The 15,339-nt window shown below is 45.7% G+C and overlaps 1 protein-coding gene across 1 annotated transcript; it reads right to left on the minus strand.

The window, feature by feature from the left end:
- Positions 1 to 188: 188 nt before the first annotated feature.
- On the minus strand, positions 189 to 14,796 carry ZDHHC15 (zinc finger DHHC-type palmitoyltransferase 15). The gene is made up of 12 exons (XM_058813944.1): positions 14,655 to 14,796; positions 11,778 to 11,804; positions 9,596 to 9,690; positions 8,802 to 8,922; positions 7,725 to 7,794; positions 7,335 to 7,367; positions 6,137 to 6,257; positions 4,868 to 5,000; positions 3,572 to 3,698; positions 2,921 to 3,030; positions 1,709 to 1,791; positions 189 to 790 (listed from the first exon to the last, which is right to left on the minus strand). The coding sequence occupies exons 1-11, from the start codon at positions 14,794 to 14,796 to the stop codon at positions 1,748 to 1,750; spliced, it is 1,023 nt and encodes a 340-aa protein (XP_058669927.1). The 3' UTR covers positions 189 to 790; positions 1,709 to 1,747.
- Positions 14,797 to 15,339: the final 543 nt, after the last annotated feature.

Below are 15,339 nucleotides of genomic sequence, written 5' to 3' on the forward strand. Positions count from 1 at the left end.
CTGATCCAGGAATGAGATGATATTTTAACCCTAGGAATTAATGCCAACTGGACTGTCTGAAGTTCCCTTTTGCATTTTAGAAGCCTGCAAGTGGGATGCAAGAGCACTATAACCCAAACACCAGGAAAATAACACCCTCCCTAAAAATGTTTTAAAAAATCTATGGCCACAATATTCTTGAATCTTGATACTGGCAATGTGAATATTTTATTTTCACTCACAGCTGCACATGTACATGTGCATGTTCAGCACTTTTGCTTTCAACACTTTTACATTCAGCTCCCAATTTAACTGGGCCAGATTTAACTGGGTCTGTCTTGCATTGAGCTGAACTCACTCAGAATTTAAATACATGAGAAAATGCCACTTGTCAGAGAAGGTTGGAGAATCAGCCTCAAAATAAATAACCATCCCCAAGAATATTATGGCTTGGAAGAATTTCAAGAGCTCGAGTCCCTGATGTTTGCAAAATGAAAAGGCCTTCGGAACGCACTCGCATCAACATCTGTACCTGTTCTGAATAAAAAATAGATAGTATTTATAAAAAAAAGAGAGTAGGCCAAAGATTGGCCACAATCACTCTGTAAAATTGTTCTGTTAACTCTGTAACTTAAATTTATAAAGCCTTGGGACATCTGGACAGCAGGATTCCTGGAGAAGCACTCTGGAATGCAGATTCCCATCAGACAATACTTCAGGATGTTTTCTCATCTTGGAGATCCACCTGTTTTCTGCCCCTCAAAACTGAAGTCCTTGCCAAGAGAAGGGATGTTGGCTCCTGAGAGAGAAGCTGAAATTTAAAGAAATACAAATGTGCAACCATAGCACTGCTGTTATGAGGGACTGAGGGCTGATCTGGGCTTTGGGAGTCATTTTAAAGCCATGAAGAACAAGAGGAAAATGCTGATTTTGCTTGGCCTGGTGGGATGGCAGGATGCAGCCCTCACTGCTGACAGAAAACACTCTGGGGAACAAGGCAGAGTCCTACACCCACTGACAGCAGTGTGGAAGGGAGCCAGGCAGGGATTGCAGGGCTCTGCCTCAGCAGTCACTGCCTGCCCTGGAACTGAGAGGGGCAAAGCCCAGCTGGCAATTCCACCTCCTGCCAGAGGGACAGCAGGGGATGCTGCTGGGATCTCATCAGTTCCATTCCCCTGGACAGCAGGACACTGTGCCCTCCTCACTGCCCGCAGCTCCTGCGGCAGGGGGTGGGTGGGGCATCTCCACCATTCTCCAAGCCAGAGCAGGGAATGTTCTGGAAGCAGCACCTGCCCCAGCTGGCGTCAGACCCACCTTTCCCAGGGGGAGGGAAAGCCTGGAGAGGAGTGACAGCTGATGTGACATTACAGGGCACTTCCTTGTGTCCCCAGCTGCACCTTGGCTGTGCTCAGTTTAACACCTCACCTGCCCCTTCCCACACCTCCCACAGACCCCAGAATTTCCATCCTGCCACTGTCCCAGCTCTGTTTTCCACAGGAGCTGCAGGATTGGTGTCCTCCCCTTCACAGAGTGCTGGGCTCTGTTGTCACCTGTGCTACCCAGCCCAGGGCCTCTGAGAGCATCTGCTGCCCTCCAGGGCCCCTTGAATAAGGGATTGCTGGGCAAGCTGGAGAAATATTTTCCTGCTAAAGCCCAAACCTTTTCAACATCACCTCCCCAGTCCCTGCAGAGCAGTGGTGTTGAGGGAGATAAAGAAAGAAACACTGACCTTTCTGATGCAGCTTTCCACCACTGTGTGCTCACACTGCTATGTCTCCCTTTCTATGGCAAGGGATGGGGCCTCACCAGAACCTGTGAAAACCAAAGCAGTTAGAGACAAATAAATCTGATTTTCTCACTGAGAATACATTTTTCACTAAGCATGGGACTGTGTTTTTAAGGATAATTACAAACAAAAATAGACAACCACTTGTCAGAGAGAACTGAGCAGCTGTTTTTAACTGAGATTACTCTATTATTGGCTTTATTTATTTCATAACCAAGTCACAAGCTTTAAAGCCACAAAGATAAATAAAGGTCTTGCAGTTCTAATGGAACATTTCAGGTCTTTCTGGCTAGACACTTTTACTGATTTACCTCTGCTGTGTAAGAGAGAATTTGAATATTTCAGTTGAAAGGACCCACAGTGATCATCCAGTTCAACTGCCTGGAAATGTTAGTTATTTTATAAGCTCTATAAATTGGGAGATTTCATATAAGCTCCAGACCATAGTCTGGGGTCTGATCTAGCCAAAAATCACCTCACTGCCACTGTTTTCATATGGAAGATTTAATTATTTATTCATGGAATTTAAAGTTTGTAAAAATTGGAAGAAGCTCTGACTCATTCCTAAAGGAGTTATTTTAAGCATCATTAAAAATTCACAGAAATGCCATAGTTTGCTATTTTAAAGCAAATTTTGTTGGTTTAAAAACTCATTTGTGTTACCTTGTGTAAGTACCAATATGTATAGAAACCCCCTGGGAGAGCAGGTAAATTTACACTGGAAATAAAGCTGGACAAAGTATAAAGCAGCCTCCTAAATGCATCCCTGAACTCAGGTGTTTGCATGCCTGATTTCACACACTGCCACAGGATAAATACACTTTAAAAAATCAAAATATTCTCCTCCTTGCAGGCACCACTTTATATCCCAAATAACTGGGCTGCATGCAGCAACATTTACATGTAAATGCTCTCAGTTTGTGGCCGCTTCACTTTCTCTAACCCTTGAAACACCTTTTAAGTTCATTCACCTGCAAGTAGAAAGTTATTAAAAAAAGAATTGTTTCCAAAGCAGAGCTTATTTTAGTCTGTGCTCATTAATCAAGTCCCAGCTGCTCAGGGACTTCACCAACACAGTTTTTTTATTTGATTATCTCTTATAGTTCATTTATTGGCTACTGTAGATCAGGAGAAGCAATTTCACTAATTCCTTACCCTGAGGCTCTTCATCTATTCCATCCTCTTCCCACTGCTCCTCATTTGCCAGAAGAGGGTTCCGAGCTTCACTCAAGGTTCTCATGGGGAAAAAATGTCCATCCCCCTGGCTGCATGGAAAAGGGACAGAGGGACACTGCAAAAGCAGCAAGAAACTCTAAAAAACGACAATTTCTCTACATTTTTTCTGCAAAGTTTTCTGTTGCCAGTATTTCCCATGTTTACTTTAAATCATCTTTAAGCACTGTGTTTGTCTTTCATTTTGGTTCTCAATTTTTTCAAGGTCTCTGCAGTACAAAAGTTGAAATTCGTGGCCTGGAATCAAGTAGTTTTTAGCAGAAGGTAAATGTGATAATTTGGTCAAGTAATTTGAATACAGAAAAAAGGCCTGGAAAAATGTGGACAGTTAGAAGTGACAGGGGAACTAAGGAAAACATTTATGAAAATTAAGCCATTAATAGGTATAAATTTTATCAATTTATCCCACAGATTCTTCAGGGCAGAAATCTCACTTGTGTTTGGGTGACACCCAACAAGAAGTGGCCCCACTCTTACTCAAAGACACATAAAACCCCCACTTTCCTGTGACCTAAACCTGGACACAAAATGTGAGAAACTGTAATTACATCAACTTTTAGCAGGGTTACTTACCTAGAGGCAATAGGCAGCAACCAGAGCTTTTTTTCTTCCCCAAACACTTGCTGGAGGTTCTTCACAAAGCCAAGATTGAATCCATTTTTATCTGGGCCATTTTGAAACACTGGAGCTGAGAAAGCCTCTGCAAACAGAGACAATTTTGGTGGAAAAAAATGAAAATCAATGGCAAACACTGAAACAGGGTTGTGCATTTTATAACCATCTAAAGACAACACGATTTAACAGATTATAGATACACAGCAATACAGAGTTTCAAAATAATGGTTTTCCCATTTTGCACAGCCTGTAAAGACTTCCAGCTGAAGGCAGAATTTGGTTGTGCAACTGAACCCAGAGAACAGTCAAAGAACCCACAAGGGGTTGTTTCATCCAGAGAATGGAATTAAAAGATCTTCCTGTGGGACTTGATGGAATTCAGAGAGTAAAAGTTTCTAGGTAAAAAACTCTGCATGCAGGATGAAGTAGGTTGGTGTTCAGTGCATATTCCAGAAGTGGCACTGCAGATTTAAATCACCTCATTTGTTAATGTTAGAATGAAAAAGCACTAGGGACAAATAAATGCAAATAAACTCTGGGCTCTGGTGGGGCATAAAATTAAAAAAAGAGAGGAGAGAAGAACCTTGAGTGCCTTAGGAACAGTTTGATCTCCCTGCTCAGCTGCTGCACAGGTCTGATGTTTTGGGATAGATGAGCTTCAGTGCCCCATGAAATGACTTTTGAAGTAAATAACTTGATAAAATCAGAATGTTTGCTCTCTCTTGACAGTGTCTGTTTTGTTACAAAACTTTATCCCAAAAGCTTTGAAAGTTGAACATTTATCTGAGGAAAAGTAAAGAAACTTTGGCAAAATGATACTGTTTTAGATGATAATTTCTTTGATTTTACAGTCACAACTTATTTGTCTTTATCAGTAAAGATGGACACTGTGTTTCCCAAGCTCACCAAGCTGATTGGGGTGCACCCCAGTACAAGAATAAACCATTATTCCTGAAAAGCTGCACTCATTTCACAGCAAATACAGTTTCACATATGCATAACACTTTTATAATTGGACTTCTACACTTTTAGGCTCTGGTTTCCCTAACAAAGCTTTTGTCACACCAGCTAATAAATGCAGCTCATTTGCAGTGACAAATTTCTGCAGCTTGTACCAAGATCTTAAATCTTCCTCTCCTCATAAACCAGCAGGAATATACAGAAATAGAACAAATGCATTTTTTCTTTTTTTTTTTTTCTTCTTACAGCACCTTTGGTGTGTCTTACCAGAAGGAAGAGACAGAAGAGCCTTACCCAGAGTGGATCTGTTCCTGCTGACCAGCCAGCAGTGGTAGCCAAACAGGAACATGAGGCTCACAAAGAACATGATTGCCACAAAGAGAAGGAAAAGGATGTGGAATTTGGAGCGTGCATTGGTCAGCTCACCCTGGAAAGGAAAGCAACACAGAACAAGTGATGGGAACAAATTAAAGATGGAAATTATTTGTACTTAGAAATATAATTCTAAAACTCCTATTGGGAGTTCTCAAAATTTACAGGCAAAAGTGAACATTACTAAATAAAGCAAAAAGAGACAAAGAAATGAATGTGGTTCATTTCCCCTCCTGTATCACAGCACAAAGAGTGGGGGGTGTTATTAACCCTTGAGCCAGCCCAGCACAGCTGCCCAGGTGGGCATGAGGAGCACCCTGTGCCTGGGGAAATGAGCAGGCAGGAGCTCTTGAAGCCCTGATTAAGTTCTGCTGAGTTTCCTGTGCATACATTAAAATTCTGCACCTTGCTCAAGGTAAGCCCAGAGAAACCTGCCCTCCATATCTGCAGCTATTGGGGAGGGTTAGAACTGAGCACAGATGGATAGGGAAGGGTTAAAAGCCAAGGGGGACACTCCAAGCAGAAGAAAGGCTCCTTTCCCTTTGCAGCAGGAGAGCCAGGGGCCAGAGGTGCCCAGCAGGGACACAGGCAGGCTCTGGGGACATCCAGGGCTCAGGGCTGTGCCTTGCTGGGCGTGGGGAACAATTAGTGCACAGCCAAGGTACCTAAACACAAACATACACAGGTACTGAGGAGAGGGGACAGAAATAGAGACCAAGGGCCAGTGTCCTGCTGGAGCTGTCAGCTGGCCTTGCTTTCACAGAAACAATCAGTAGTAACTGAGTAAAAGCCTCCTTTGGGTCACTGGTTTTAAACTGAGAAAGGAGGCCTGTGGGGGTTAGAAAATGAACATGGGTTTTTTACCTGTTTTTTTCTTTTCAGTAAATATGTACAAATCATTGCCAGGATCTTACACATCAGTGCCAAACATTCCAAGGTACACCCATGCAAACACAAGGACAGGGAAGGGACAGCACCTCTCTGCCAGAAAATAATCTACAGTCTGAAATTCCTGGCTTCTTGCTCTGTGCATGATGAACATGTAACAGGAGGTGGAGTCCCAAAGGGCCCAGGAAACACCTCCCAGGAAAATGCAGCCCCTCCACTGCCTGAGAGCAACAGAGCACCGAGAGTCACCAAAGCCCACGAGACTGAGAGCAGATGAAAAAGTAACTGGATTTCATGACTTACTGTCCAATACTTAATGAAATACTTGAAGACTGTTGCAGCAATATACAAGCAATACAACAAAGAATAGGCTAAGAACAGTAGAAAGAATTTGTAGTTAGAAAATCCAATGCAGTTATTCACCCTGGAGGACAAAAGCAAAGTTGAAATCAGGATTGGTGCAGTACACAGTGGGTGTAACACAAAGAGCACGAACCAGTTTTGGGGGTTTGGAACCCCTGGGTCACACAGCCCAATTTGCCAACGAGCAGCTCCCCTTAGTGGCCGCAAGGGAACAGGACCGGTGGCTCTGCTTTTCCCTCCAACCCTTCCCTGGGCCCAGGAGAAGCACAGTTCCGATTTTTGGAATTGTTTTGAGGTTGGTACCACAGGGAAATGGGTCACAGAGGCAGCAGCTCGTTCCTCCTGTCTGCCTCTTGTCTGCCAAGGAAGTCAGAGCCGGGAGTTCTGTGCTGCTTTATTCCTTTGCAAAGCTCAGGAGCCACCTCAGCCCTGCCTGTTTGTTACACACAGCCCAATTCACTCCACCCTGGTTAGAATTGTCCATGCACAGGAGAGCTCTAGAAAGGAACACGGGGATGTACAAAAAACCCCAGTGGGTGTTTGTGTATGAACTCAGGTTTGGAAAATCTTCTACAATTTTGATCACCAGGAAGGTTCAGGTAGGGAAATGTTTGGGTTGTTTCTGAATTCTTAAATCTTCCTTTTTTTTTTTAAAAAAAAAAAAAAGGAGGAATTTAAGAAATTTAGTGGCAGCAATTCTGGAAGGTGTAAAGCTCAATTATTCCATGCAGCTTTCTGCACAGACTGTCTCTGACCATCATCAGTCCAGAAACAATCCATGTGCAATTGTTGTTATTGGGAGCACCCCAAGTGCAGCTGAAACACTGAGAGAGCCCAAAGGAAAGGCTAAGCTGGAGTTCCTTTCAAATTTGAATAATAGTTAATGAGTTAATTAGCAGTTGGGGTTTAAACTTTATCAATATTATAGCATTTTTACACATGGGTTATGGAGCGAATGTGAATGATTTGTTAAAATTTAATTTCAGGCAATCTCAAAGTGCAATTATTTTATAAGTTTCCCAAACTAAAGAGATGGATGGCCTAAAATGTGAGAGGCATACAGACATGAGAGGCATAAGAAATATATCTAAGTAACCTTTCCTTTCAGAAAACCACAAAACAGTTATCTAGGACATACCATGGACAGTGATGATCCATTTTTAGCACACACCTGCAAAAAGACAAAAAAGAAAAATGGAAGATTTTTAATTGGTACTTCTTTTCCAACTGCAGATCAACAGCAAAACTTTGATTTTTGTGAGGTTTCTACACAATAGATACTCAAAATGATGCTGTCTCCAAGTTTTTTGAGGTAGATATAATTTTAAGATGGAACATTTCTTAGTGTTTGAAGACCAACCAATGTCCTTGCTCCTTGTGGAGATAAAGAGACACAAGAATGATTTCTGCCCTAGAGCAGAAGAGCTGCAGTTGGGACAAAGACCCTGGGGAACCTTTTTGTGTACAAAGACACCTGAAGGAGCAGCCCACTCCCAAAACCTTGTGATGACAGCAGCCCATGACTTACATGGCACAAACAGAGCAGTGGTGACAACGGTCAGGTTTGATCAGCTGGCATCTGTCACAGAACCGAATCCCTGCAGTCAGAGACAAATTAAAACAATGGAAAAGTGTTTTGGTTTTTTTTTTTTTCTCTGTTAGTTGATACTGTGCTCATTTCCTAACTATTCTTTTCCTTTCCTCTATCACTTCAGCAGGTGACCTGGTGTTTGCTGCAGGTCACAATCAGGTAAGCAACACTCATAACTCTGATGGAGACTTGCAGATGGGGCAACAATGAGTGAAAGCACAAAATCACAGAACCATGGAATGCTTTGGGTTGGCAGGGATTCTAAAGTCCATCATGTTCCATTCCCTGCCATGGCAGGGACACCTCCCACTGTCCCAGGGTGCTCCAAGCCCTGTCCAGCCTGGCCTTGGGCACTGCCAGAGATCCAGGGGCAGCCACAGCTGCTCTGTGAAGCTGTTTCAGGGCCTCACCATGCTCACAGGAAGGAATTCCTTCCTAACATCTATCCCAAATCTAACCAACCCTGATCTAACTCATACAGCCAGCTCAAAAGTGACAAACCAAAGCTGCACACTTGCATCCACATTTACTCAATTACCTACACTTCATTTTGATAATCCAGTTCTCTGCTTCAAAATGGCTTGCCTGACAGAAACAAGCAGGTCAGAGCCTCCAATATGAACACAAATTTCTTTAAGCTGTGAAGGGAGTGCAGCAGGCATTTAACCACTGAACACAATACAGAAAACTGGTCACAGAAGTATGTGCTGCATCCCTAAGCCGGAGTCCATTTTAAGTAAAAATTATGACAGATTTGATTATTCTATTTGTAAATGCAGACAGCACATGTGGGCTATTGGATTGTAAATCCAAAGGCTGACATCTTGCTCCTCAAAGGCAGCACCTGGAACTGCACTGAATTAAAGGGCTCAAGGCTTTTTTTGTTTTTCCTGTGAGCAAGGGAGGGCAGGAGTCAGTGGGTGCCTGGCAATGCTGCTGCTCAGCAGGATGCTCTGGGTGCCAGCCTTGCTGCTGGCTGTGACTGGGGGGGTTCGGGCTCCGTGCCGGGCTGACCTCCATTCCCTGTCCTCGTGTACACCGGCAGCTTCCTGGCGATCTCGGCGAGGATCTGCCGCTGCACCTCGGGCCGCTCCTCGTTCTCGTAGCGCTCCTGGTCAGCGTAGGACATGTGGAACTGCAAGCAGAGGGCACCACAGAGCGCTCAGCACGGGCACCGCAGAGCATTTCACACCCAGCCGAGCCTTTCACATCCAGCTGAGCTTGGGAACGCTTTTACCTCCCCCTCCTGAGGTTAATTCAGCGGGAAATGTGGTTGTTAAGAAGACAAAGGGAGGCAGTGAGTGCTGGAGAGCCAGAATACCGAGAGACAGCAATAAGAAATGAAAAAGTGAAATTAAGGCTCATAAAACAACTTACTAGAATTGCTCCTATTGCTACCCTAGATGAATGCCATTACTCACCTTTATAACACATTCAGCACCTCTCTTGTGAGCAAGAACCTTTTTTAATATTTAAAACCGGGATTAGTTGTTATTTATAAATTTACATTCTTGTAATCAGGATCAGAGCAAGGCTGAGTATATTTGGAGTGCCACACAAATACTGACCTCATTTTGCTGCCTCAGTCTGAGTGTTTTATTAGTATTTCATAGAGAGATAAAATGTGAAAAAAAGGTAAATCTAGTAACCCAAGCAACATGACAAAGTAAATATTTGGTTGAAAAGAATTAAGAGACATTTGCCTCTGACTCTCCTCTTCAGATCAACTGAAGACTGAAGGATTTTTGAGTTCTCTTTAACATCTGTGGTTTTCTTTTGCAAGGAATGAAAGGTGTTGGCTCTCTTACCTTTTTGCCTGGCTGTATTGGGAGAGTGAAAACAGACTTCCAGTATGTCCACACAAAGAGCACAAAGAGAATATGGAATACTACGAGATAGGCCACTAAAAACAAAACGAGAAAAGAAATAAACAGAAACAGAGTAATGACTTCTTAAGCAAAGGTTTCATCCACAATGGGCATAATTCAAATTTTGCACAACAAAGTAAAAAAAAAAAAAAAGGAAGAAAGGAAAGGACAGATGTCCATCCAGTGCCACCCATTATTGCAGTCCAGCTAAACCTCATGGCTGAGGGTCAGCAGCACCCAGAGCTCAGGAGTGACCAAACTCAGAGCCTCCCCTGCTCCACCTGATCCCATTCTGGGGGAGAGGAAGATGCAGCTGTCAGAGAATTGTCCCACAGGGCAGGTGACAGCCCCATATCCCTGGCAATGACAGGATTCCTGTCTCTTCCCCACATCCCAGGCACAAGCCCAGCACATCTGGCTGCTGCTGAGCAGTGCAAAGGTGAATTTTGCACCTCCCAGTATTGTGGTTCAGTTGTTGCTAAAAGCAGTGGGAAGCAGAGTGTGCACTGCCCACCCCTGCACCATGATCCTCTTGTGAGAGCAGAAATAATATGAGCTTTACATCACCAGAAAAAGCCCAATTTCTTATTAAACATCTTTTACATTTGCTACAATTGATACAATAAATCAGGAAAACTTCCCTGAATTTGATCAAAACAGGGCTTGTGATTACTGAGGAAGAATTGCAAACCAGCCCATGTCAGAACAGTCTCAGTTCAATGTGCAAACCTGACTCCTTTGGCATTTGCAGGCTTTCCATGGACAGGGAGCCAAAGGAGCTGTCCTTCAGCTGCACAGACTATTTGCCATTTCTTTAACTCAGCTCATTAAGACATTATCAAAGTTACAAGACTGTTATTGCAATGAAATAATGTGTTTAAATAAAACTATCTCATTTCCCCTTTTCATATAAGCTTCAAATTCCAGAAAATAAGATTAAAATAACTAGTTGGAAAGAGAAATCTAAAATTCAAACACTTCTTAACTATTTCAAAACACTTCTTTTCCTGTGTGAAAATTGGTACAAAAGGCCAAATGCATCAGTGAGAGTTTCTAATGAGACAGCAAACGATGGGACACATCTCCCAAGGATGTGATGGACTGTGGGAAGGAGCTGTGAATCACAGCTAAGTATTCTCATGCTCCAAGCTGGTTTGAGATGTTATCCTCACACTACAGGTGGAGCTGAGCCATTTTTAATTAATATAGAGGGAGATAAATCTTGCAACAGGTTTAATTTTGTTGATCAGCCTAGCAGCACGTCAGAGGAAGCTGACCTGGAGATGCACCAACAGAGTAGGCAACAATTAACTTTCTTCTGCAGAGCAGCCATTAACATCTTTCAGTCATTAACATCCTGCTTTCTGCAGTTTCTCTGTAGCAATTTCAAACATTTGAGCTGCTTTATAGAGGAATTTACTGGATGCAGCAATCTGGAGGATGTTTAAATGTCAGCTGGCACTGCTCTTCATGGAACAGCTCACACTACACCTACTCCTGTCCTTCACAACCCCTGAAGAACAAAGTCACCAAGAGAACACCTGGATTAGCCAAAAGCATCCAAAGAAGGAGAAAAATATTAAAATAGCCACTGAGTCCTTACTCTTAGAACATGGCCATTACCTCCACCAACACACCTCAAGAGTGTCACTGAGCAATCCTACTGTGCTGTGACTCAGGATCTGTTAGTGGGCACCAGAACTGAGGGAAAAAACTTAGCAAAAATAGCTTTCACTGAAAGATCAACCAGAACAGCAAAAAAGGCCAGGTGGGCTGCAGATGGGAACTTGTATTTTCTGTTTGGCTTGTAAAATCAGCTCTGGAAATGTGAAAGGGAAAGGGAGAAGAGGGGTGTGGGTGTGCACAGATACACACAGAGCTTTTCCTCAAGGCGTCAGAGGGATCAGAGCCTTCCCATGCTCTGCCCAGACAGAGCATTTCCCAGGGCACCCAGGAGCTCAGCATGCTGAGTGCCTCAGGAGGGTGCAGTCACAGGAAGGAAACACTGAAAGAGGATGGACCTTAAAAATATGACAGCAGATATTTCTGATATCTCAGCCAGAACATTTGTGAGCCCTTTTACATGAGGGTTGCATGGCAAATAATAAATTATCACACATACCTTTCTCCACAGGGTTGCTCACAGTCACTGGAAAAGAAAAAAAAACAAGTGTCCACAGAGGAAATATGAATCCCAGAGAAGTTTGTGACAATTAACATTTCTGTGTGAAATACAGCCATTTTAGGAAAAATGTTCACATTCAAGAGGCAAAGAGAGAGCCCACAGCTCAGCATCAAACCAAAAGTATCCATAAGAACTCTTCACTCACACACACACCCACAGCAAGATGTTCACTCACTCTTACTTGTGCTGTCTTTTCCCTGCTTATAAAATATATTCTGTACATTTTGCATTAGAAATATGATAAAAGCAATCCTGTGGTGACAGGGAGAAGATCACCAGGGCTCCTCTAGCACCTGTGTCTCTGTATTTGCCACACACTTGCAGCTGCTTTCTACTGATCTCAAGGTGGTCTTGACTCTTCATTGTAAGCACTGTCCCAAAGCATTTCTGCATCAGCAGGATTAAAAACTTCTAAATTTCTCAGCCTTGGCCAAGTCAGCAACTGCAGTGAGTTCATTGTTTTTTTACACTACCTATCAGCAGAAATTTTACAACTCCTTTTTACTTCACAATAATGAGAGAAAAGGCTCTCCTAACAGAAGCCTCTGAGCAAGCAGCAGAAGGTGCATTGTTCAGTGCCTTCTTGCAGTGACTATTTGAAAATCCATCCACTATCTGAAAAGCCAGCATGCAAGTTTAACAGAAGAGACAAGGACAGCTTTTTGAACTGAAAACAGGGAGTTCTGTGATATTTTGATAAAGCATTGCTTGGAAGACAAAGCTTTGTGCCACACAGCAATGGAGATGAAAAAAGAAACCGAATCTTGGTTGTTTCTCTGCCCACTCAATTTTAGGTAAACAAGACTGTTAGGAAACCTTCTGTTTTCCCTTTGCTTTGCTGCCAATCAAGCTACGATGAGCTGTTCACAAGCAGTGCCTGGCTCCCTCCTGCAGCAGGGCCTGGCTAAGGATTTACCTGAGACAAGAGCACAGAGATACAAAAGGTTCTGGGGAGGATCACTGCTGTCACCGTGGCAAACAAGAACTGAGGCCTCCTCCTGTGACTCACTGGCCAGCCCAGCACTGAGAGCTCAAAGAGCATCAGGAGGTGCCTGCCAGACATCCCCACAGCTCAGCACAGCTGAAAATGCAAATCCAGGTTCCAGACAAAGCATTCACTATTGACAGGCTCCCAGCAGCTGAGAAGAGGCAGCCAGCTCAGCAAGCCTTGCTGGGTTAGAAATTAGAGAGAGACATCCTGCTTGGCAAGTAACAGCACAGGCCAACAGTTCATGCTCCAATCCTGAAATAATTCAATCAGTGCAACTTCTGCATAGATAAACTCCTCCACACACAAATAGAAGAGATGAGAGAGAAACGAGGCAAAAAAACCAGGTGGGTGTGGGCAAATGAATGAATTTAAGCTGTGATTCCACACAGCAAGCTGAGCTCCTGCCAGCTGAACCTGCACTTGGGGAGCAGCACAGCCCAACCCAAACCTCACTGAAAGCACCTGAGCCTCCTCCAGCAGCTGCACTGGGACCCGGGATCAGCCCCTGCTCAGGATTACTGAATTTGCACAGCACATCTCAAAACACTGACAGTGTTCCAGGAAAATGCTCCACATTTTTTGTCACATGTTCTAATGACAGTTCCATGCACCTCAGAGATATCATCCTATGTGAATTCTTGAAAGAAACAGCCCACGGTCTCAGAGATGGGATAAATGTGATGAAGTGTTTGGGGGCTTTGCCAAGCTGCTGATTAAAACAGACCAAAGAAGCTGCATTTCATTCTAGCTCCCATGGAGAAAACACCAGCAGGTCTCACTGCACTGCCAACCCTAACAAACACCTGATTTATGTTTGCTGTGCAGCGCCAGAAGGCAGCTCCTGCCCCAGGAACATCTCAGTCTATCCTTTCTGGGACGTCTGGTTTCACTTGTCTGCCTTACTCTGTCCTGAGGAGTCACAGCTCCTTCTCACAATTTCACAATTCCAAGCTTCCAGCTCTTCTCTCCACCAGAGCTAACAACTCTTTTTTCCAATAGCACACTAAACCAGATATAACAAATATAACAAACATAAGAAAGTTTCCAACTTACTACACAGTTGTTACATTAAATATACAATTACTAGCCAGCATAAAACTTCCTCTTCTCAAATGCAGTGTTTTCTGTGATACTGTAACAATTCCACGCCTGAGCGTGATCCCATGTAACCTATTTCTTTCCTTTTCAGAATACAAACATAAAACCATTGTAAGGCAGGGCACAGACTGATGTTTGTTACTGTTTAGCTCATAAATCACATCTGGACGTTATCAAATCACAACAACGCCGCCTTTCACGGTGGGATCACCGTCCCAGCCCTCTCAAACGCCACCTCCCTGCTCCAGGGACAGACAGAACCAGGGCCCAGGACCGACAGACAGCACCCCCAGCCCGCCCGGCCGGGCACAAACCCTGCGGAAAGCGGGGCAGCACATCCTAAACCCACTGATCCCGAGCAGGGCTCGGCTCGTACTGAAGTGTTTGTCCCTGTGCACGGATCGCTGCCGGCATCGGAGCCTCGGGACACCGAGGGACACCGAGGGACACCGGGGCCCCGCTCACACCGCGGGCACGGCAGGAGGAGGAAGAAAGGATGAGGAGAGCGAGGAGGAAGTGGAGAAGGCGAGGAAGAGGAGGAGGAGGAGGAGGAGGGAAAGAGGAAGAGGAGAAGAAGGAGAAGGGAAAGAGGAAGAGGAGAAGGAGAAGGGGAACAGCCGAAGCCCCCGGCCCGCCGCGCCCCCCGCCCGCAGCTCCGCGGGGGCCCCGGCGGCACCGAGGGGCGGCCCGGAGCGGGGACCCCGCTGGGCACGGGCGGCGCTCACCGAGGCAGAGCTCGCAGACGTACGCGTAGTAGGACCAGAGCAGGAGCAGCGCGATGAGCAGCACGGGCACCCAGGCGAAGGCGCGGCGGCAGCAGCGCAGCCCCCGCCACAGCGCCATCCCGCCGCCCTCAGCGCCGCGCATCGGCGCGCGGCTGCGCGGGCTGCCCCGGGGCCGGCGCGCTCGGCGCTCGGCTGAGCGGCCTGCGGGCAGCGGCGCCCCCTAGCGGGGCGGGCGGGCAGTGGCGCTCGGGCTGAGGGAACGGCGCTGCGGCCGCTGTCCCCTCACAGCCCGGCTGAAGGAGCTTTGCTCCGGCCGCTGTCCCCTCACAGCCCGGCTGAAGGAGCTTTGCTCCGGCCGCTGTCCCCTCACAGCCCGGCTGAAGGAGCTTTGCTCCGGCTCCACTCCCCTCACAGCCCGCCCGTGCCGAGCCCGGCTGAGGGAGCTTTGCTCTGGCCGCGCTGTCCCCTCACAGCCCGCCCGTGCCGGCTCTGTGTGCTGGGGACGGCGGGGACGCGGTGCTGCTCCTCTGCCCAGCCCTGTGGGCACACCCGGGGCGCTGTGTGCCCCTCCGGGCTCCGCAGCTCAGCACACCCGCGGCTGCCGAGGTGATGGCGGGGCTGGAGCGTCCCTGAGGGGAAAGCTGAGGGAGCTGGGGCTCAGCAGCTTCAGGAGGAGACGGCTGAT

The sequence above is a fragment of the Ammospiza caudacuta genome, chromosome 14 (genome assembly GCF_027887145.1).
Source record: "Ammospiza caudacuta isolate bAmmCau1 chromosome 14, bAmmCau1.pri, whole genome shotgun sequence".
NCBI classification, from domain to species: domain Eukaryota; kingdom Metazoa; phylum Chordata; class Aves; order Passeriformes; family Passerellidae; genus Ammospiza; species Ammospiza caudacuta.